Source organism: Camponotus vicinus, unplaced genomic scaffold (genome assembly GCF_025532165.1).
Source record: "Camponotus vicinus isolate PSW18456_S1 unplaced genomic scaffold, iyCamVici1.0 SCAF_8, whole genome shotgun sequence".
Taxonomy (NCBI): Eukaryota; Metazoa; Arthropoda; class Insecta; order Hymenoptera; family Formicidae; genus Camponotus; species Camponotus vicinus.
The window spans coordinates 17,339,099-17,361,653 of NW_028141980.1; the positions used below are offsets into that span (position 1 = coordinate 17,339,099).

Below are 22,555 nucleotides of genomic sequence, written 5' to 3' on the forward strand. Positions count from 1 at the left end.
GCACAAAAAGAGCATATGCTGTGTCTATAATCATGTGTGACTTTCAGCACATTTCAGATCACTGTTCTAGATCATTCTAGATCGAGGTACTTCGCAGAATTAAGAGAGAAAAACGCCATTTTAGTGTGAAGATTCCTTTGTTTAAAGTCACAGAAGACTGAAGCTTTTATCATTACCCTAAGCGATAAATACTATTTTTTTTTAAAAAGTAAGTTTTGCAACGAACATCTTATATTCGCTAAAAGATATAACGAAAATTAATCTTAAATAAAAATTTTCTGATTTAATCTGGATTCATTGCAATTCTGAAGCTTTGTCAGTTTTTAGACGAACATCTTTTATATGTTTTAATACTAATTATATCTCAGTAAATATAATTAAATTGCCAAATATTAATTATTTTAAATATTAATCAATATAATAATGCTCGATCAATGTGTCTATTTTTAACGGGGGTTTTTTTTTCCTTCAAGATTTTGAAACGTATTCGTTCAAAATAGGTATTATAAGTAAAAAATAAGTTTAAAAAAGCAAAGGCTTAACAGAAAACTTTTGATTCCATTTAGAATGAAATTTATTAGGAAAAATTAGAAGAAATTCTAATAATGAGTAATAATAACACATAATATGATCAAAATTAAATTAAAAATTAAAGTTAAAGTTCTTATGTTTATATTTTTTCAATAGAATGCCCTACTACGGAGTAGCTAATGGTCGTAACACTGGAGTTTATGATAATTGGTAAAAAAAAAATCAGAAACTATTGTACTCTATAGCTATAAACTGCTTATTAGACTAACAGATATATAAACTAATATATTAGACTGAAAATAAATAGAAGTTTCTTTGTTACAAGGGAGGACTGTAAAGAACAAGTTCATGGATATTCTCATTGCGATTTTAAAAAATTTGATACACCAGATCAAGCTTGGGATTTTGTTGACCAACGTTCTTCATCTTCGAGTGGAAACAACTATGTTAATGATGCATATAAATCTAATGGTAAAGCCATAGCTTGTAGAAATGACAAGCAAATTGCAACAAGAGATAATTATCAAGAAGCTAGAGGCTACAAACGAACTGATTACATGGTATGAAAAAGAAGAAACTCTTGAATGCGAAGAAATATTTTCTAAATATATTTTACTTCAATAATTTTATGAAACAATTTCATAAAAAATACTTGTATTTCTTGTATATATATGTTTGTGTCAATTTAAAAAAAAATACTTTGAATTTTCTATAAGATAAAATGTTATAGTTATTTATAAAGACATATTCTTTAATATTATTTCTTTAAAATGTTATCGTTTTTAAATTAATTTCTTTAATTTACAGGAAGGAAAAAACGGTGTCATTGTACGCGAACGTACTTATACAAGTGGTCGACATGGCAATGGTTATTATGTTGAGAAACGTACACGTACTTACTGGGAAAGTTAAACAATATAACAAGATATTGGAAAAAAAACTTGTAACAATACTCATAATACAAAATCAGCATGAGTTTTTATAAATTCAAACAAGTTGATATCGATTAAAGTATGTTAGTTTCAGATTTATGATTATAGAGATGTATGCAAGTTTATTGTTATGAGCATTTTTTTTTTTTTAAGATTACACATAGGTGTTAACTAAGTTTTACATTTATATGCGATTTTTATATGTGAAAGCATATGTTTGAGTAATCTCGTTGCAGAAAATATCGACTTATTGCGTTAACAATATATGTTTGAATTTATATGCATTTTTTCATTTAATAAATAATTTGTAATTATACAAAACCAATTTTTTCTTTAATAAAAACTTTAATTATATAAATAAATTTGTTTTTTTTTTTTAATTAAATAAATTTTATTTAATTAAGTTTGTTTTTTAGTTTTATCATATATAATTCTATTATAAATTACTTATAAATATATTAATTATACTAAATAATATATAAATATATGTAAATCAATAATTTTAAATACATTTTTCAATTTTTTAAATATGATTTAGTGTAAAGAGCTACAATATTATATAAAAGCAATACATATGTTTAAAAATGCGAGCCATCATTAAAGACGTTCAGCAGAGAAAACCATTTAACAGCAATTGAACGTGATTGGTTTCTACTTTTAGATCCAGCAAATCAACGTCGAATGTTACAAGAATTGACAACAGTTTTCTCTGCTGAACGCAGCCAATGAAAATATAAATTCCCTAAAACTCTCCCTGTTTCTAATATGGCGTGAGAATGTTTACGGTTGAGATAAAGGTGACCATCTGGCAGCATGGGCAAACAGTGAAATAGCCCAGTGCCACAAATTGAAGAAGAAGAAGAGATAAAGGTGCAACATGTTTTATCACGTGAGTTAATTTTTGAATCTTTCTTCCGAATAATTTATTATTAATTATTTAAATTCAAAAAAAATTTTTTTTTTTTATAATAAAGTTTAATGTGCCTTCAACCAATTTAGTCCTGTTGTGGTTATTTAGGCACTCATATCTCTTTTTCTTTTTTCCTCTTTCCCTTCCTTTTCTCTTTCTCTTCTTTTCCTTTTTAGACTACTCTCGCTTTGTTCTGACAAATATTAACAATTAAATTCAAAAATATTAACTGTTGGTTAATTTTTTTAAATGAATAGATCTCACTAGAACACGAGATTCTATTGCATCCGCGATATTTTGGGCCCCAATTACTTGATACAGTAAAGCAGAAACTCTATACAGAAGTGGAAGGCACTTGTACAGGAAAGTAAGTATCAAATTCTTAGTATTTTGGTCAATCAAATTTCGATCTTAATCGTATTTTTTATTCAGATATGGCTTCGTTGTCGCGGTTACAACAATAGATAACATAGGAGCTGGAATCATACAGCCAGGACAAGGCTTTGTAGTTTATCCAGTCAAATACAAAGCCATTGTGTTTAGACCATTCAAAGGTGAAGTGTTGGATGCAATTGTGACCCAAGTAAATAAGGTATAACTGTTTTCTTGAAAAATATAGATCTACAGTACTGGTCAAAAGTATTATATCATTTATAAAAACAGGGAAATTTGTTTTAATGAACATATAAATATTATTAATTTATATTTTATACTGTTATTTTATACTTTAATAATAAAAATTAAAATTTATGTAGTTAGTAACATAAATATTAAATATTTCATTCTTCGAAATAGCCTTTCTAGTCTTTTCAATTAAATTTAATCTGATAAATTATAATTGAATTTGGTAGGGATGTCCAAAAAATGAGACCTATTAATCAAGAACAGTTGTAAAAATATTTGTAAACATGCTAGGATTAAATTAAAAAAAAATTTTTGTCAAAAATATTAAGAATATGTTCAACAGAATGGAAAGCAAAGACAGAGGCTATTTTGAAAAAATTTAATATTTCTGTTACTATTTAATATAATTTTTAACTTTTACGATATTAAAACACAAAATAACCATAATAAAATATAATTTGATTATATATATATTTTTATTGTTTATTAAAGTAATGACTTCTATAAGTGATGTAATATTTTTGACTAGTACTAAATATCGATTGCCTTTTGGAAAGATAATTGTTATAAACAGTTTGTTTCAAATTTTGCCTATAATATTTGCAGGTGGGAATGTTTGCAGAAATAGGTCCACTCTCATGTTTTATATCTCATCATGTAAGTAACTAACAAATATATATGGCATGTTGAAGATTTCATATTAGAGGAGCATATCTCCAAATTTTTGGAAAACCAGATATCAATACATCACATTTCTTCAAGGAGCTAAAAGAAGTTTATTAAAATTGAATCTTGGATCGAGATTTATTTAAGCTTAATATAAAATCAAAAAAATGTGTATACAATTAAAAATTTTTCTGAAACCAATGTATTACTATTCTGCACTTGGTTCTTATTAGTTCTTATCACAAAATTTTAGAGATTTTTGTATCTCACATGAGAGTCTTATTAATCTCGTAATTATGAAGATATTATATATTCCTTTATAAATGAGATATTAATATTATGTTTTCTTATCCAGAACATATATATATGAAAATTGCATTCCTACATTTAAAATCCAAAAATGTTTTTATCTCATTTCTGTAAAGTGATTTCGGGCTTACACTTCTACAATGAAATCCTCAATATGCAGTTATAATAATATATAAACTTACAATATTTGAACAGTAATAAAATTATTAATAATTACATACTGATAAGATTTTGATAATTAATAAAACAAATTGTGCTTATAATATAAAATGAGATTTTAAAAATTTAAATAAATTGTTTATAGTCAATCCCAGAGGATATGCAGTTTTGCCCAAATGTGAATCCAGCTTGTTATAAATCAAAGGAAGAAGTAAGTCATTCCACAAAGAAATTTCATGTGTTTTATAACAAAATTTTTAAGTTTGATAAAAAATAATGTTTGGAATATATTTTTTAGGATGTAGTTATCCAAGCAGATGATGAAATTAGATTAAAAATAGTGGGCACCAGAGTTGATGCTACAGGAATTGTAAGTATTAAACTTAAGGGAAATTGTTTTGTCATATTAAATATTAAATAATTTTTCAGTTTGCCATTGGAACGTTAATGGACGATTACTTAGGTAAAAAGATGACTAACGTTTCCAGTTTTAATGTGTTTAATGTATTATATATAGCTTATTTTTATCTTTACAGGTCTTGTATGCAATTAATATATCTGGATTCTAACATCTGCAAAAAATGTTCTAAGTCCCAAAACAAAAATATCTGAAAACAATATAAACACTTAAAGAGAATTTCTTGTATTTATATGCAATAGGAAAATCAATTGAATTAAAAAAAATTACAAAAATATAGAAAATAATAGTGTATAAAAGCTGTCAAATGATAACAATTGTAATATTAGATATATGTAACTCTGCCTTTTTATACATTTTTAATTAAAGTAATGATAAAAATTATAAATATTTATGAAAAATATATATATAATTAAATATAAATTACATATATTGAAGAAATATTTAATGTCTTTATTAACAATCCAAAGTGTAAAGCAAATGAGATATCGTTATATTAGCAAAATAGTGCTGCACTAATTTTGCTACATTTTTTTATGTATATTTTTTCTCCAACTATATTACATAATATAATCTATGTCTTTTTATATAGAAATATTAGTGCATAATTATTCGGACATTAAAAACAAATATGGGTAATTCATACAAGGTACTGTTTATATACATGTTTTTAATTCATATATATCTCTTATTTACTATCAATCATTGTTATGCAATGATACATTTGTAAAGAAACGAATATGCCAGCATACACTTTCAGAATCATCGATTCATGAAAAAAGCATTCTTGATTCGTTGTGACAATTTAAATAAAATTACATAATTCCAGGACGATTATTGCCGAGTTATTTACTTGAATTCATGTAATTTTAAATCGGAATTCAATTCAATGAAGTTCTTGTTGCATTATCCAGTACATTCGCGAGATTTTTGAATAGTGCTAATTTCGGTGCCATGCGTAGATCATCTTTTTTTGCAACTATGTCCTGATCGGGCATCACTTTATCTGCAACATGCTTGTAGACTTTCCCATCGCCATTAATATAATAAGTAGAGAAGCCATCATACCATCTAAAATTATTACATATATTACATATATTTATATTTTTTCTTAGATTATTCTCATATATTAAATATTAATTATTTCTCATTAGAGTGCAATTATTAGATTTTAATTCAGATTCCAAAGTTGGAATTCAAATGTCGTGTTTTGCTGAAGACAAAACTAATGAAAAGATTTTAATAGAACTAAAAAGAATTATCATACTTATTTTACTGTTACTATTACATTGTGTTTGTACAGTATACTTACACATCGTGATAAGAATCTATGGCCTCTTGTATTTTCACAATTTTATATTTCCAAAACATGGAGAACACCTTCCAGCCTGTGACACCTCGTATACGCCAACGAATCTTTATAGTACCATCATCACTATGCGTTGTAAGCTTTAAAATATGGAACTTGACGTGTGCAAATTTTATATGACCAATGATCCTTAACAATATCAACTGTTTTGCATAATCTGTAATTCCCCTGTAAATACACCTATATTTTGCAGAAATTCTTAATATAAATTTTCGACTGCTTAGAATATTTGGTAGTTTACCTTGTCGTTACTCCTCTAATATTATTAATAAAAATAAAATCCTTCGTGTATATTGAAAAATTCTGAGGTTTTACAAACAGGTTTGGTAACTGCAAACAATATTCTAATCAGAAAATATCTTAAAAATCATTTCATACAAGGTATCTCAGAATTATTGTACTGTTTTTTCAAGAGCAAATGTCTTCACTTAAAAAAAAAGTGCAATAATTCTAAAATATTTTGTCAATTAAATGACATACATCTTTACTAAGAGTATCGACTATGCTTTGCAGTTGTTCCTGTGATGGTTTACCCTCATTATCTTGCAATGATGATGGTTGTGGGCTTGTCTTTAAAATGTTCTTATCATCAGAAGTTAATAAAATATTCCTGTCAATATTTGATTCCCAACTACTATATAAGTTTTCCAAAGAAATTAATCTATTATTATCTAGAAGCGAATTATTCTTATCATTTCCTATAACATCTTGTCTCTGAAACACAGTAACATTGTTCGATGCAATTCCTATGGGAGTTATGTATTTTCTGTTTTTTGAGAGGGCAACATTGGGCCTCTGGGATCTATTATGAAGCCTATGCAAGCTCTGGCCCCAATACGTTGTCTCGTTCTTAGTCTTTTCATCAATATATCGTCTATTTAGTTTCTTATTCCATTGATTACAAGTGTCAAGAGATGCAAATGATAAATTTGGATGCAATATACAACTCACATAAGGTATCGATGGTTTGTCTGCAGTATTTGCTCTTACTGATAATGCTCTTTGTGTACCCAAAAACTGAAAATTTATATATATACAGTTAGCATCAACATAATTATAATATAAGAAGAAACAGAATATATGACAATTAATGTTTTCCTATCAATTATAAGTAGAATAAACAGAAAAATGACAACTATTAGGTTTACCTTGTACTATATTGTTACTTTATTTTTTATTCTCGTTATATTTATATTATTTATACTTATATTCAAAATTGAATTAATTGACTTAAATTTAATTTGTAATTATTTGTAAATTATTAGATTTTATTAATAATATTTATTATTATAGATTGACAAAAATTATGTTATTGGATAGATTCTTTTGTCAGAGAAAAATTCTGTCCAAACAAATTTATAATAAAAAGGAAGAGATTGATATTATTTTTGAGCATTTTCTATACTATGTACCAACAATTTAACGAAAATTTTATATCTTACAGATCATCATCGTAAAATCGCAAATCGAAATGCGTTTCGCGGCTCGATGAATTAACCCTAAAGTCCACTTTAAATCCAGATTACATACGATTATGTAAGCAGGTTCGAAGATTTGGACAGCCGTTTCCCGACATCGGTATTCGGATTAATTCGCGGAATAAAATTTAAATCGATAGATTTACGACGTACCTGTTTTAGAAAAACAGATGACTCAACGTGTTCGCGAAGCCGGTGACGGTCGAGCCTCGACAACGGTTTCCGTCCGTTGACGAGCGACGACAGTCTACCGGGCAACGCACGAAAGCACGAAAGGGACATCGTTGACGACCTGTCGTTAGATCAACGTCGACGACATCTTCGACGGCACGCAAGCACGATTTTACAAAAGCTGCGCGCGTGCTTCTTGACGTGCATCGACTTGATCGACTGCTTGTGATCTCTGGAATTCCATTTCGTTCCGATAGAGGACGCGCCTTTCTGTCAGCGCGATCGAGAATCAATTGTAAATCGAAGTCAGTTAGCGATGTGTTATTTTAATACATGTGCCTTTATGTAGTTGCACATTAACTCATTAAGGAAAGATCTTTTATACTTTAAATTATATATGTGAATTTATTTATAGTCATGATTTTGCAAAGAATTCAAAAACATCTACAAAAGATATTAATTTCATTAATTCAATTTTAACACGTTTCACTTTATTTAAAATAACTATATAAAATAAATAAATATATATGTTTTTATACGAAGTATATGTATAAACAAATATTGAAGCTAAATTCAACAAAAATAATATGCCTTATTGTTTAATATGCCTTTTTTTCAAAAATACAAATATAATATTTTTTATATTTAATTTATTAATCTTTTACATGTGATTATGTGTGTGCAAAAGATGAAGAATTTCTTAGAATACATCAATTCAAAAAAGCGATTAAGAATCTAAAGATTTTGCTGCTGGATCATCACACGCATATAATTTTATATAAAGTTATGCATGCGTTTCAATAAGACAGCGTATTCCTCTATGGGAATAGCCCAGGAGGAGTCATAATGTACCAAGAGCATTACGGCATGAATATCAATAGATAAACACGGCCGATATCTTTTCGAGGGTCATCCGCGTCTCGTGAATTCGTCGTCCAGGCACGACGATGAACCAGACGCAGTCGCATTTCCCTTATTTGTATTCCGCGGGGGAGAGAAACGCGCGTGTGATGGTGGGCCACAAGGTAGAGAATCACAAAAGAACCGTACAGATAAGGCACGCTCACCTTGGCGCCAAAGGTGACTCGAGAGAGCTGGTCTATAAAAGAGACGGACGCACCTCGCGACCCGAACAAACCGTATCGAAATGTCTCGCCCGATCGTCGTCGCGCTCGCGGTCCTGGCGTTCTTGCAGGCATCGACCTCCGCCTCCGTTGACCTGTCCGAGACCAAGAATGTTCTGATCGAGCTCGCCGACGAGGACATCGTACCGAAGACAACGCTGGTGAGTCGGCTTGCGAGATGATCTTGCGGCTTGTCAAGTCGATCTCGAGATGTAAAATAGAGACATTTATAAATAATTGTGAAAATGAAGCGATTAAGTTTAATTTCTGCCTTTTTTAAAAAAAGAATATAAAATTATAAAATACAAATTATAAAATGTACGCACGATGTAAATCGGATTCTTATTTCTTTTTGGATTTTTGACTTGAATTTGAGGTATCAAGGTCTGAAAAAAAAATTTCCGATAACTTAGCTTCTTGATTATTTAATCATTCCTCCCTCGCAACATTTTTTATTTTTAATTTTAGAAAAAAATATTTCAGACAAAAATTTTAAGGTTTCAAAAGTGACATAAAGTGGATCAAACGAAATTTTTCTAGATACAAGGCATTTCGTAGACTTAGAGAGCAATTTAATTTTTTAAAATAAAACTACTTTAATTTTTAAATAGATACTTTAGTTTTTAAATAGATTCTTTGTAACATCTTGATGAAAAGTTATAAAATACCCAAAAATTGAACAGTTTACGAGAAAAGAAAACATATGCAATTTGCAACATGCAATGTGCTGTATTACTTTTTTTGAAACCAATTATGTTTTTTTTCACTAATTAATTTATCTCATTATTTTATGCATAAAAATATTATTAGTAAAATTATCGAAAACTAAATATTTTATGAAATATTATTTTATATCAAAATATATATGTCAGATTAAAATATACATAAAATATCTCATAAACCATTCAATTTATGGCTATTTTATAACATTTTATAAAGATGTTGCAAGGAATTTATTTACATAAAAATAAGTTTCATTAAAAAAATTAATTTGCCCCCCAAATCTACGAAATTCTTTATCTAAAAAAAATTTCGTTTAATTCATTTTATGTCACTTTTAAAACTTTGCAACTTTTGTTAGAAATAATTTTTTCTAAAATAAAAAACAACAAAATTCTGGGAATAATCAATTAAATGGGATATATAACATGTATCAATTAAAATTTTCATTTCCAAAATTATCGGTTATTTTTTAGTGAAATAATTCAAGAAAGTATTTTTAAACTTAAATTATAAATCTTTTATCATATATGAGAAAGAAATTACTGTAAAATTTTGCAGAGAAGCAATTATTAAAAAATTTTTTTGATTATTAAAAAAAATATGTGTTTTATCTCATATCGTTAACTCTACAGAAAAGTTTGGTGCCTGATACATATGTTGCTGGATTTATCGGAAATCTCGAGATTGGAAGACGATATCCCGATGAAACGATTTTCCGTCGAGTTATCGAATTCAACAATCCAGCAACCACCGTTCAATCAAGTACTCTAACGCTGACTGTTTCTAATGGTAAGGAAATATTAAGCAACAAAAATATTATTGATTCTGTTTTTGATATGAAAACATTAAACATGTGCCTAAAAATTGAAGAGACAGACTAACGAGAAAATATTTATTAAATATACATATTTATTAAATTATATTATAAACACATATAGCTGCACATTTGATTTATTATTTTTTAACAATCAAGTAATGACTGAATATTTTTTACGTGCAGGAATCCTTCATTACGTTAGCGTAATAAATGACAGCGGTAGCTACGCAGTTGTATGTGATGAGCCGAACACTCTGGGATCATCCAGAGGCAATATTAACATTCGTGCCTCTCCCAAAACGAAATCCTATCTTACAGTAGTCGCGGCAGTGCATTAAACAAGCATATGTAAAAAAATATAATAGCTTGTTATAGCTTGCGCATTAATAACAAAAAAATAAGAAAACATTTGTTTCTCGAAAAGAGATTTATCAACTGTGATAAGAAAATTTATGTATCCTTGTGTCTGTATCCTGTATTCTTGTATGCACAAAAATAAAATCCCTATAAGACAATAACAATCATCACTATTCTTACTCTATAATCTGTTCAATCTTACACCGAAAAGATAATTCTTTTTATCTTTTAACAATTTATGTACCAATTATTTTATTGAAAAAATATAAAGATAATATATAGTAGACACACACACACTTGAATTTTCCAATTTCCGCAAAATGCAGATAAAAATAGTTAATAAAGAAGATAAAAAAAGAAGATATAATTATTATTGCGTAACAAGCATTAAGACAAATTCTTCATGCAGTACGCGTATCAGCGCATGAGCATCATTATACATGATGAATACAAATTTGTCATTATTTGCGTGACATTATAAATATGTCATAAACATATATTTTATCAAATATTTATTTATAAATATTCTTTCTTTCGTGAATAAATACGCGATTCATATGAAGCAATTTTTATTTTAAAAAGTAAATCTATTCGAAATAGATTAGATAGTGTAGTGGGAAACAAATATATGCAACTTCAGGGATACGCCCTATGAATTGACTTTCTCTAAATAAAAATATTTCTTTCATATTCTGACATTCTTATTTCTTTTTCTCTCTAAAGAGATATTTGCATCTTCAAAAGATGCTTGAGATGCATCTTATGTCGATACCGACACATTACACACGTAGAAATTCTTGTCCGAAACGAACGATGTCGTAAAGTTTATTTGCCTCTCTTATTTTATCACCGAGTTCGCAAGCAAGCAAATTAAGGACTATAACTAAAGTGTCCTGACATTCCACCGAACCAGCATCAATGCGTCATCAAGATTTTCCTCTCGAGCTGTTTTCTTATTTGATCCGCTAAATATGCAAAACAAACACATCTCGTCATGAAACGAATCCTTATTCCTTTTTTTACGACTCAGCGTTATTTAAGGGCCCAGTATAGAAGTATGAAAAATTGATGATTTTTAGAAATTGTTAAAAACAAATTGATCTTTTTAATATTTTACATCTATTTTTTCATTGATATTTACATAGTCAATATTCTTAAATTTTGAATATTTAGTCTTAAATATATATATATATATATATGTATATTGATATTTCTATTATTTTTTCCTTTTATTTATGTGTTTTCAAAAAATCTGTTTAAAGTTTTGCAGGTTTATTTGAAGATACGCGCACTATTCTATTCAAAGTCTTAACTAAGTCTTAACAAAGTGATAACTGTCAATTTTACGAATTTTTCAATAAAGTTCAAAAGACATATTCTTCAGACATCACACTTTCAAAAAATGTAAAAAAGAATCCTTTTGACCTTTTAAAGTAGATTGGGCCCCTAAGAATCATTGATCAATAATTATCTTGAATGATTCTTTTGATTGTAAAAATAAAAAAAGTAAAAATTTTTTCCATAATACATTATCTAATTAATCGCGTTTATAAAGGAAAACCTTATGACATTATTATTTTACAAGAACAAAATTCGAACTTTAAACATCTTATATTTACAATATTTTATTGTTATATAAGCTTTATTTATTTATTGTAAACATACCTGCACAAATTTTAGTTCTATATAAATTCTATATTTCTATATAAATTAGAAATCACGTTACATAACACATTATATGACCAATTATTACCACGTCACCATTATCTTTTTCTCATCACGTTCTCTCTATACGGTTGTGTTTCGACTGTCTGATGAAGATGATTCCTACAGCTATATGGACTCGTTAATAATGCACTGTGTCTGCAAGTAGTAATTTTCTTTTTAGCGGTGCAAAAAATGAACAAGCTCGTAGGCGTTTCCACATGTTCTTTTGGAATTTTCAACATGGCTCGGCATGTTTCATACCACGATCTCGTGGGCGTGAGAAATTTTTGTCCACATGCACGCGGTTATGGCTCTTCATTTAAAAAAGTGTTCAGCAGCGAAAAAGAAAAAAGAAGAAAATACGAGTCGATGAACTTCGAATAGACTCGTGTAGGTGCACTCGTCCATTATAGTTTATTCATTGAACCCTTTTGTCAGATGAACATGTTCGCACACGAGACGATAACAGTGCATACATGTTCTTCCTCTGGTTATTGCAATATTTACGACAGTGCAATGTACCTTTCGTGTTTCAAGAATTTCGTCGGAGGCATGCGTAATAATGATGTTTCGAAAGTGGGGATGAAATCGCATTGAGAATCGTGGAAAGACCAGTGTCTCTTCGGTCAATGCCATGGATTGTCCAAACGAATATAAGGATGACAACATTTATGCAGGTGAGTGATTTCGATGAACAGGAATAAAAATTACTCTTCCAAAAAAAGAAGAAAATTGCGTATATTTGAACAATTTTAATATTTTTTAAAATAATATTTGAATGTGGATTTTTAACTCTTATTGACTTTGTCATAATAAAACATTTAGTTTTAGTATTGTCTTGGCAATTAATTAAAAATCTTGCTTTGATCTTGTCTCAAATTTCAAGACAAGACAAGATTAGTCTTGATATTTCATGTAATCCTAATTCTAATTCATTTTAAGAGTCATTTGAGAATCATTATTATCGATTTTTGCTTAATATTGTTTAGTACTTTTACATAATTATGGCTGAAGAGACACTAATAGCGTTGAAACATCCCACATATGATATTCTTTTATACAATCTAAATGATTATTTACAAAATTTAACATCCTTTCTTTTCCTTGATTTAGCTTATAATCTTCTATACATATTTTTAAATACATGTTCTTTCTTTCATGTCATCAGTTAATCTTTTTCTACATCATAGTAATTGAATAAATGAGATTAATCTATTTAATTCTATTTAAATATTTGTATTTTTCGATAGATTTTCGAGATTGTCAATTCTTTTATAAAATATATAAAATTTATTAAAATAGACTGTGTGCATACGTGCAAAAGTTAAAGTAAATAAGTTAATAGTCTTTTTATCTAATAAAAATTCTCTACAATATATATATATATACTTTGTCAATCTTATATGTAACATTTATCAATCTTAACTTAACTTTTAATTTATTAACATTTAACATTTAACAATTAATATTTATATCGAGAAATATTGATATTCGAATAAAAGATTTTATTACATCAAGATTTCTCATTAATCGATATAAATAGATATAGAATGGGCAATCGGTCTGAATCGCTGCATGTTAAAAATCGTTGGTCTGTGGCCGCAGAACAGCAAGGACACTCGTGAAGCGTTATTATCAAAACTTCGTTTGCTATTTAACGTCATTACGTTAATTTTTGTACTAACAATACCGGCTCTAGTATCTTTGATAAGAGTATGGGGCGACATGATGCTGATGATAGATAATTTGCAATACACTCTACCATTGTTGATTACGGTATTGAAAATCTCCATCATGTGGTGCAAGAAAAAAGGTACATATTATATATTCAATAAATTATATTTATCTGGATTTCTATTTTTGTCCTGTTTTTCCTTTTTTTCACTATTTTATTCAACTCTTATATATGTGCAAATAAATTCGTTGATTTCTTTTAGCAAATCTTAAAAAATAAAAAACGAATCACGACAACTATACATCTAACTAAAATTAACTATTACAAATAAATCAAATATTAAAGATACAATTAATAAAATAAAATTGCAAGAGAGAATAATTTCAAGAATCAAACTATATTCCATATATTGATATATCTTTAGCTTTTCTTTTGTAGCTCTATCGTCGTTAATCGATATGATCATGAGGGACTGGATTAGAGTGAAGGTAAAAGAAGAGCGAAGAATCATGTTAAGACGTGCTGAAAATACTCGCGTGCTCGCTTTATGCGGAGGTATAATGATACTTTTCGCGGTGCTGATCACGATCCCGACTTTTTTCGGATTGACGGTTAGGCATGTGACAAATGTCACCGATCCTGGCAGACCCTTGTTGATCCAAGCATACTATTTGCATGACGTATCCAAGAGCCCGCAATTTGAACTGACGTTTCTGATACAAGCGATCGCGTTGACCTTATCCGGTCTCTCTTACACCGGAATCGACAACTTTCTCGGACTACTGATCTTACATATATGCGGCCAGATGGAGAATCTACATCTGCGATTACTGAATCTAGGAAATAATTCAGAATTCACAACAACTTTAAAGTTCAACGTCAAAGATCACATCCGCTTGATCAGGTGTTCACAATATTCGTATATAAATCGTTAAGTCGTATTATTGATGAATTAATATCCTGGTAGAAATAATTTTACAATAATTTACGTATTTCTATAAAAAAATTTTTAACATTTTCTACAAATTTGTGAAAATTGTGATTTATAAATTGTGATTGAGAAATTTTCATGGCAAGTTGTAGTGAATTGTAAAAAATATTTACAAATTTCTATAATAATAATATTTGTTGCGAACATTTTTATAAGCGATGTAGTAAGTTGTAAAAATTGTAGATTATCATAAAAATCACAATTCTCTACAACATTCTACTAATTATATTAATATTTTTATGAGCAATGTAATATCCCAGCAAACACCAAAAAAAAATAGTTATGACTGTTAGTTATAATTTCTCACTCAACAATATATGTTACACACGCGTTATATTGCATTTATATTGTTAAATGGGAAATTATGATTAACAATTATAAAACTATTAAACTGTTGCTTGATATTCATTGGGAGATATATAAGTTGTAAAAGTTCAGTAGATTGTCATAAAAATAGTCTAAATCGTGTAGTTTAACGTATAAATTACCTTGAAATAATCTAAAAGGTTTTGTAATTACATCAAAAAATTATAATTTTCACATAATTTTTGTGTGAATAGTTGTAAAATTATTACTATAAATTTTAGGATAATAATTACTATAAATTTTAATTATACGCTCATTATACAAGGATATAATGTCTAAGCAACTACCTGAAAGACAAAAAGTAACAGGAATAAAACACCAATGTTATAATTTGTCAATCAACAATGTAACTGCAAGATAACTTGCACTTGTATTTCTAACAGTTACATGAGGAAGTTGCTGAGTAGGAAATTATAACATTTATATTGTATTACTGTTATTTGTGTTTGCTGGATATACATGGAGAAAATATTATTGTAAAAATTACAATATAATTTTTGTAATCATGGAACGTATATAAGAAAAGAATTACGATTTTTATTCAATAATACTGTACATTTTTAATAATAATAGTATACTTTATAATAATAACATTTAATAATAATATTATATTTTAAAAAGAAATCTTGCAATTATTCAAATATTTTGATGCACAAACAAATGCATTATCATTAACAAACACTAGAGAACAAATTTACAACATTTATAATAATAAATATTTAAAAATGTCGTTATATTTTATCTTTACAATAAGTGTTGTAGAAGAGAATGTATTTTTCATATAATTTGTATTTTAAATATTTTCTCCATATATTTTACAAACAACACATGTATTTTACAAACAACACATTACTTATGAGATTTCATTGCATTTGTAGATCTGTCCAAGTCATCGATAATACATTCGATTTAATGCTGCTTGGTTTGTTATTTCTTTTTGGTATATTGTTTTGCCTTCATGGATTTTTAATAATTAATGTAAGTAAATAGAATAACATGATTTACAAGACAAACATAGTTTAAGATAAATGTTGATATGCAACAAATACATTTCATTTATCAAATATACTTATCAAATCAGCATCTCTAAGCATTTTGCTATTTACCAGCATTTTTCATATATAGAATTATTTTCGAATATAAAACGATAAATTTTATAATTTAATGCAAATTTAATTTATAATAATTTAGATTGTTAATCAAACGGGTCACTTGTCATTTATACAATTGACTTCATATATTTTGGCGAGTGTATGTGTTTTAATGCATATGTGTCTTTACTGTGCGGTTGGTGAATTTCTCGTGACTCAAGTAAGTAAAATAGTAATAATTTTATAATGATAATATGTACATAAGAATAAATCGTTTTAATTTTTTTATAACCTGGTTTTCTTTATAGTTTTTTCCGCGAACGGAAATTATTAAATAATTATTGTGTATAAATTTTTAAAATTTTAATAATCATATTCATTATTCGCGCACGCGAAGTATGTACATCATTCGAATTAGCATAAATTACCATCAATTTGACAATTCATTTTTTGTAGCAGAAGTGATAAAAGTTACAACTTTTTTAAATTATCAATAAATAAATTTAAATGTATATGTGTCTTTCTGTAAAAAAAAATTGTTTTATAAAATTTTTTCAATAATTGGTCCGACTAAAAAAACGATTTTTTTTTGTTTTCCATTCAAATTAATTTCAAGGATTAATTAGCATATAGTAGTATTTTCTCAGTCGGAAAAGATACATCGTGCCACGTATGAATATGTGTGGTATAATCTGGAGCCAAAGACAGCGAGAAATTTAATGTTAATCATGCTCCGTACGAAGAAACCACTCCATATTACGGCAGGGAAAATCTTTCCAATGACGATGGCCACATTTTGCAACGTGAGTTATACATAATAAAAAATATATATACAGGGTATCCAGAAAATCGCCCGCAATTCTTCGGGAAGTGATTCTGGACCCAAAAAGAAGGAAAAAAAGCTATATAAACATAGATCCGGAAATAAAGAATGACTTCCCGAAAAACTGCGGGCGATTTTCCGGACACCCTGTATATACATACAGAATGTTTCATATAGAAAGTGTATGTTACAAGATGTTCTCTTCGAAATTTGACATCACAGTGTTTCAACAAAAAATATTTCGAAAAAAATTTATAGGCTCTCTCTCTCTCTTTTAAAAGAAAAAAAAATTAACAATCTTAAATTGTAACTTAATATACAGCTGCTTATTCGTATTTTTTCTTAAAAACTACTATCTGTTTCTTTTCAATACTTTTATAAACAAAATAACAAGAAAAATTGGTTTTTCTTGTTATTTTGTTTATAAAAGTATTGAAGCAAGATAATCGAAAAAATGAATATTTTATAAGATATTTCATCATATGTAAAATTATGTCAAATTAGAATATAAATAATTAGATTATAGTCTCGTAAACTCAATTCGTAAATTCAATTTTGAGCCACCTTATCCTTATAACTTTTAACGCCGAATATTGCGAGAAATCAACTAAATATATTTAATATAAAAAAATTGGTTTTATTTAAAAATAGTTTTCTATTTTAAAAAACTAGATTTACTTTTTTACATAATCTTGAAAAATGACATTAAAATTAAAAAACTTTTCTCTTTCAAAACCTTATTTATTAAAAACTTCATGTAAAACATTTTTTTATGATGTCAAGTTTCAGAAAAAACACATTGTAACATCACTTTATATGAGATATCCTATATATATTTTGTTTATTATAAATCGCATATTAATATTGTTAAACATATAATTTTTAATGATACATATTTACTCTAAGATATTAAAATAAGTTATTTGTGGAATTATATATAGTTAATTTAAATTCTTCTTATAAAGTCTCTTTACCATTAAAGAGAAATTCTCCTTAAGTCTCTTTACCATTAAAAAATGAAATGTTTCAGTTACTTAAAACATCAGCAGGCTATGTATCTGTATTACTTGCTAATCGAGATTAAGGATAATGAAATTAGAGCACAAGTTATAATACATAATCAATAGTTTTGTATGTGTATTATAATGCAAAATTAAACACTAAATTATTTATATAAAAATATAGTATGTAAAAAGAGAAATATATGTAAATTAGAAATACAATAAATTTTCTTCATATATCATATTTTATCGATCCTTAATCCATCAATTATCGATTATACAAATAAAAAGATACATATATCATATGCAATAACATTTATACAAGTATATTACTACACAAGTATATTAAAATAATATACAAGTATATTATTTTACATTCACAAATTAATTTTTTATTTTCTTTTGATCTATTTTTTAAGCAATGCGTTTCCTTTGGGTTTCAATTTATTATCAAGTATTTGTTGTCTTCTTTGTCTCTTTTGTTCCTTCTTTTTAGCATACCTCTCAACAGCATAATCTATCTCTCCTACTAATGTGATAATTCTTGCCTAGAAACAATAAAAATATATAATAAGATATAATAAAAATTAAAAAATTCCCAGTGCTTTACATACCGCATAATTACGTTGTTTATCCAAACGTGCTTTTTGTCTTATTCCAAGTGGCGTTGGCCTTCCATCTTTAAATGTATAATCTGGTAAATTAGTTAATGGGCTAAAAGCATTTGGATTGGCCGTTAATCCACGTCTAAAAATATAAACAAATGTAAATCAATATGTATTAATATCACAAAAATAAAACTAAATAAATAAAACTAAATAAAACTAATAAACTAATTAAATAGATTTGATATAAAAATTTAAAATATATTACATATAAATATTTAAAAAATTTATTTTTTCTTTATTAATTTTTAAATTAGATATTTTATGTAAATTTAGTAATATATATAATTTTTTTATATTGAATGTTATTCATAGAATAATATATATTTTATAATGTTCTATATGCTTAAGCAATTTTAAAAAACTCATACTTTTCTCTCCATCTCTGATTCAAATATCGCGTGCAAGATTGGTGAAGTCCATTAACCACATTATAATCTGCAATAAACAATAATATTAAATATAATAATGATGAGATATACTCATAGAGCATATACTTTTAGCCTAGTAACTAATTTACAAAATTATACCCTGAAAGACGGAAGACTAATGTCTCTTGGAATAAGACAAAAAGCATGCTTAAACAATGTAATTATGCGGTATGTACAGCAATGTGAAATTTTGATTAATATTTTATTAATACTTATTGTATATTTTTATTGTTTCTAGGAGAGAATTATCAAATTAGTAGAAGAGATAGATTATGCTGTTAAGGCATGCTCAAATACAAGAAAAAGAAAAAGAAGACAACGAATACTTGATAATAAATTGAAATTCAAAGGAAACTTATTAATAAATAATTATATCATAAGAAAATTATTCACAAATATTATATGCTAAAGTGATGAAGAGTAAGTGCAATGATAGTTCGTCAAACGAATGAAAAAAAGAAAGAATTATAACATTTATGATTATTTTTTTTCCTCTTATATAATAATTTTTTCCTCTAATAATATTAACTTATTATGCTAACATAAATGTCGCTCAACACGAAGTATAGTTCCAATGGTCGTATTCAACGAAAACATTGTATTAATTCGACAATAATACTTCACAATTCTCTATTTCTTATTTAGGTTATTTAGGTTATATCTCAAGCATAAATTCTATTCATACCAGAGAGAAGACTGAGAATGGAGAGATGTCATGGCCTGCTTTTAGGTGATCCCTAAAAGCGATACTCCCTCTATGAACATTAAAAACGTGGACATGAACTACAAAGCCAATGTCCATGAATGTTCTCAGAGGGTAATATATAATGTGCACAATTTCTGGTTTCGTTCCGTGCTATGTGCACGAAATGCCGGTAGCACACATCTATTAAGCTGGCACAGCCACATTAGCATAATCGAATAAAACTTATATATAAATTTAGTGCTCTTTTGTTGCTAATTTGTTGCTCTATTCCCGATTTTGTTCCTCCAGCCAATTCGGAGAAAATAGTGGCTGTGTAAACTTTAGATTAAAGTTAGCACAGCCACAAAAAAAATTTTTAAAAACAAAAAAAAACCGATATATTTCTTTAGTTCTAATTTGTTGCTAATTAGTTGCTCTATTCCCGACTTTTTTGCACCACTTTTAAACTCCGAAAACCACCCCTAAAGTTACCCCATATTAAAAAAGTATTATGAAATTGAGAATTAATCAGATATCTCGATCGATAACGTTTCAATGATTTTGTTGCCCGTCATTTGTAATGAATCCGATTTTATTGCTCCATATTTGACTTAAAAAAATCGACCCGAACGAGTGGCTGTGCTAGCTTGCCTACAAGAGTAAAGTATATTAATGAAATTAATTGCTGCTATTATTTGGGTCTTAAAATGTTCCCCTAATTTGTTGCTCTCTAAATATGTAATATCGAATTTGTTGCTCAAAGTTTGACTTAGAAAAATCGACTCGGACGAGTGGCTGTGCTAGCTTGCCTACAAGAATAAAGTATATTAATGCAATTAATTGCTGCTATTATTTCGGTCTTAAAATGTAATAATTATTTATTTAATACTTACAATCATACAACTAAACTTTAAATTTTTCTAAAATGTGAACGTAAATTAATTATTAATTAAATGATTGCTATCTCACAACTTTATCCATTACTTTAATTTTTTGAATCTTATGATTCGTATATTATACAGCGTATAATACGCGTATCAGTAGCATACAGTAATACGTATTGTGTAGCAAGTAGCGAATGATTTTGGTCTCGTGTAAAGGTCATGTTGCTCTCTTATGATATAATAAAGTGCGTATATAAGTTTCATATGATTATTTCGCGATCGAGAGTCTCGTACAAAGCGCGCCACGTATTCGATTAATCATAATTAAATCGTGCTTTCGCGAGTGAATGAATGCCAAGAGGAAATAACAAAAGATACGTAAGAGAGGAAAAGGAAATCTGGAAAAGCATTAGATGTAACGTACGGAGTAAAACGAAGTAACACGAAGTAAAACAATCGAATTATATATGCAAATAATTAGCATAACGAAAGGCTCCGTGATAAATTGTTTAATAAATAATCAATTTTAATCAATAAATTAAAATACTTCCAAAATTAATATTCCACGTTAATGTATATTTTATAATATATAAAATATTTCGGCAACAAATTATCGATAACACGGCGTTCGACTTTGGCAATATAAATGTGCTATTGTTTGTATATTATGGTTTTGCTATCATTTGCTCGGTGACATTCGAGCAGTAAAATAATGATGCGAAATATGCTTTGTATGTTAATTAATTGTTTAATAAATAATGGTTTAATTAATCTATAAATTGAAAAACTTATACAATTTAATACTTTCATGTATATGTCATAGTACGTAAAATATTTCGGCAACGAATTATCAATAACACGGTGTTCGACTTTCGCAATATAAACAATAGCATGCTATTATTAATATGTTACTTTGTTATCATTCGCACGGTGACACTTGAGCAATAAAGTAGTAGTGCGAAACGCTCCGCATATTGTCGAATTTCTTTCTGAACACGATTACGATTAATATCAAAACATAATTTGATATAATTATTAATAATTAAAAATTAATTAACTTATGAGATAAACGACGAACGATAACTTATGATAAAATTGTATCGCAACGATAAATCCTTATCGAATCGCAATCATTAATTACCGCGAATAAAAATTGAAACGGGAGTTCATAAAAGGAGATAAAAGAATTAATTTTGTTATGATCTTTCGATTATTAATGTTTATTAAAATAATTTCCTTAACGATACTTATTAGAATTAAATAAATTTCGACCAATTTAAATTTTCTTAATCGGCAATCACTCATAGAATATTTCAACGACGAATTATAACAATAACATAGTATGAGTCGAACTTGGTTGGCGATATAAACAGTATCGCGGTAAAGGTTTTGATTTACGATCATTCGCACAGTAACCTTAAGCAGTAAAGTAGTGACGTTTCATATATTATCAAATTCTTTCCTTACATAGTCAACCTTGGCGATATAAACAGTACCGCGGTAATGTTTCTGACTTACGATCATTCGCTCAGTGGCTCTTGAGCAGTGAAGTAGTGATGTGAGACGTATCATATATTATCAAATTCTTTATCTAAACACAATTACAAGTGCAACGAGGAACTTTTCGTGAATGAGTGTAAGTGCAACG

General features: G+C 27.7%; 6 protein-coding genes across 7 annotated transcripts; 4 read left to right on the top strand and 2 right to left on the bottom strand.

Moving 5' to 3' along the window:
• The first annotated feature begins 8 nt into the window (after nt 1-8).
• Nucleotides 9-1,741, top strand: LOC145975356 (uncharacterized). Its single transcript, XM_083105779.1, has 4 exons — nt 9-208; nt 688-741; nt 857-1,091; nt 1,339-1,741. Exons 2-4 carry the CDS (start codon nt 689-691, stop codon nt 1,441-1,443), a joined length of 393 nt encoding a protein of 130 aa, XP_082961905.1. The 5' UTR covers nt 9-208; nt 688; the 3' UTR covers nt 1,444-1,741.
• On the top strand, nt 1,455-5,380 carry Rpb7 (DNA-directed RNA polymerase II subunit RPB7). The gene is made up of 9 exons (XM_083105778.1): nt 1,455-1,542; nt 2,125-2,352; nt 2,631-2,740; nt 2,806-2,965; nt 3,604-3,654; nt 4,277-4,342; nt 4,430-4,501; nt 4,561-4,594; nt 4,668-5,380. The coding sequence occupies exons 2-9, from the start codon at nt 2,341-2,343 to the stop codon at nt 4,682-4,684; spliced, it is 522 nt and encodes a 173-aa protein (XP_082961904.1). The 5' UTR covers nt 1,455-1,542; nt 2,125-2,340; the 3' UTR covers nt 4,685-5,380.
• Nucleotides 5,203-7,796, bottom strand: LOC145975354 (uncharacterized). Of its 2 annotated transcripts, XM_083105777.1 has the most exons (6): nt 7,550-7,795; nt 6,870-6,935; nt 6,399-6,632; nt 6,160-6,248; nt 5,862-6,086; nt 5,203-5,620 (listed from the first exon to the last, which is right to left on the bottom strand). In XM_083105777.1, exons 1-6 carry the CDS (start codon nt 7,676-7,678, stop codon nt 5,431-5,433), a joined length of 933 nt encoding a protein of 310 aa, XP_082961903.1. In that variant the 5' UTR covers nt 7,679-7,795; the 3' UTR covers nt 5,203-5,430. The 2 variants fall into 2 exon arrangements, with proteins under 2 accessions (XP_082961903.1, XP_082961902.1); XM_083105776.1 differs by having other exon boundaries at nt 6,399-6,935; nt 7,550-7,796.
• An 833-nt stretch (nt 7,797-8,629) lies between these two features.
• Nucleotides 8,630-10,766, top strand: LOC145975438 (uncharacterized). The gene is made up of 3 exons (XM_083105928.1): nt 8,630-8,852; nt 10,047-10,203; nt 10,415-10,766. The coding sequence occupies exons 1-3, from the start codon at nt 8,715-8,717 to the stop codon at nt 10,567-10,569; spliced, it is 450 nt and encodes a 149-aa protein (XP_082962054.1). The 5' UTR covers nt 8,630-8,714; the 3' UTR covers nt 10,570-10,766.
• A 2,132-nt stretch (nt 10,767-12,898) lies between these two features.
• LOC145975673 (odorant receptor Or2-like) lies at nt 12,899-18,325 on the top strand. The gene is made up of 7 exons (XM_083106329.1): nt 12,899-12,972; nt 13,839-14,108; nt 14,409-14,874; nt 16,206-16,305; nt 16,519-16,638; nt 17,066-17,221; nt 18,272-18,325. The coding sequence occupies exons 1-7, from the start codon at nt 12,930-12,932 to the stop codon at nt 18,323-18,325; spliced, it is 1,209 nt and encodes a 402-aa protein (XP_082962455.1). The 5' UTR covers nt 12,899-12,929.
• Nucleotides 18,326-18,569: 244 nt separating this feature from the next.
• On the bottom strand, nt 18,570-20,028 carry Mrpl52 (mitochondrial ribosomal protein L52). The gene is made up of 4 exons (XM_083106328.1): nt 19,881-20,028; nt 19,279-19,345; nt 18,857-18,989; nt 18,570-18,790 (listed from the first exon to the last, which is right to left on the bottom strand). The coding sequence occupies exons 1-4, from the start codon at nt 19,933-19,935 to the stop codon at nt 18,650-18,652; spliced, it is 396 nt and encodes a 131-aa protein (XP_082962454.1). The 5' UTR covers nt 19,936-20,028; the 3' UTR covers nt 18,570-18,649.
• Nucleotides 20,029-22,555: the final 2,527 nt, after the last annotated feature.

Excerpts from the sequence above, each read along its gene's own strand:
- Mrpl52 (XM_083106328.1), bottom strand. The coding sequence starts at position 19,935 with ATGTTTTCGTTGAATACGACCATTGGAACTATACTTCGTGTTGAGCGA. Across the intron at positions 19,346-19,880 it reads TCGTGTTGAGCGACATTTAT|ATTATAATGTGGTTAATGGA; the intron begins GTTAGCATAATA and ends TGTTTATTGCAG. Across the intron at positions 18,791-18,856 it reads ATAAACAACGTAATTATGCG|GCAAGAATTATCACATTAGT; the intron begins GTATGTAAAGCA and ends TATTGTTTCTAG.
- LOC145975438 (XM_083105928.1), top strand. The coding sequence starts at position 8,715 with ATGTCTCGCCCGATCGTCGTCGCGCTCGCGGTCCTGGCGTTCTTGCAG. Across the intron at positions 8,853-10,046 it reads TCGTACCGAAGACAACGCTG|AAAAGTTTGGTGCCTGATAC; the intron begins GTGAGTCGGCTT and ends TTAACTCTACAG. Across the intron at positions 10,204-10,414 it reads AACGCTGACTGTTTCTAATG|GAATCCTTCATTACGTTAGC; the intron begins GTAAGGAAATAT and ends TTTTACGTGCAG.
- LOC145975356 (XM_083105779.1), top strand. The coding sequence starts at position 689 with ATGCCCTACTACGGAGTAGCTAATGGTCGTAACACTGGAGTTTATGAT. Across the intron at positions 742-856 it reads ACTGGAGTTTATGATAATTG|GGAGGACTGTAAAGAACAAG; the intron begins GTAAAAAAAAAA and ends CTTTGTTACAAG. Across the intron at positions 1,092-1,338 it reads ACAAACGAACTGATTACATG|GAAGGAAAAAACGGTGTCAT; the intron begins GTATGAAAAAGA and ends TTTAATTTACAG.
- Rpb7 (XM_083105778.1), top strand. Across the intron at positions 3,655-4,276 it reads CATGTTTTATATCTCATCAT|TCAATCCCAGAGGATATGCA; the intron begins GTAAGTAACTAA and ends AATTGTTTATAG. Across the intron at positions 4,343-4,429 it reads GTTATAAATCAAAGGAAGAA|GATGTAGTTATCCAAGCAGA; the intron begins GTAAGTCATTCC and ends TATATTTTTTAG.
- LOC145975354 (XM_083105776.1), bottom strand. The coding sequence starts at position 7,678 with ATGTCCCTTTCGTGCTTTCGTGCGTTGCCCGGTAGACTGTCGTCGCTC. Across the intron at positions 6,936-7,549 it reads CATCTGTTTTTCTAAAACAG|TTTTTGGGTACACAAAGAGC; the intron begins GTACGTCGTAAA and ends ATAAATTTTCAG. Across the intron at positions 6,249-6,398 it reads TCGATACTCTTAGTAAAGAT|TTACCAAACCTGTTTGTAAA; the intron begins GTATGTCATTTA and ends TATTGTTTGCAG.
- LOC145975673 (XM_083106329.1), top strand. The coding sequence starts at position 12,930 with ATGGATTGTCCAAACGAATATAAGGATGACAACATTTATGCAG. Across the intron at positions 16,306-16,518 it reads ATGGATTTTTAATAATTAAT|ATTGTTAATCAAACGGGTCA; the intron begins GTAAGTAAATAG and ends ATAATAATTTAG. Across the intron at positions 16,639-17,065 it reads GTGAATTTCTCGTGACTCAA|TCGGAAAAGATACATCGTGC; the intron begins GTAAGTAAAATA and ends GTATTTTCTCAG.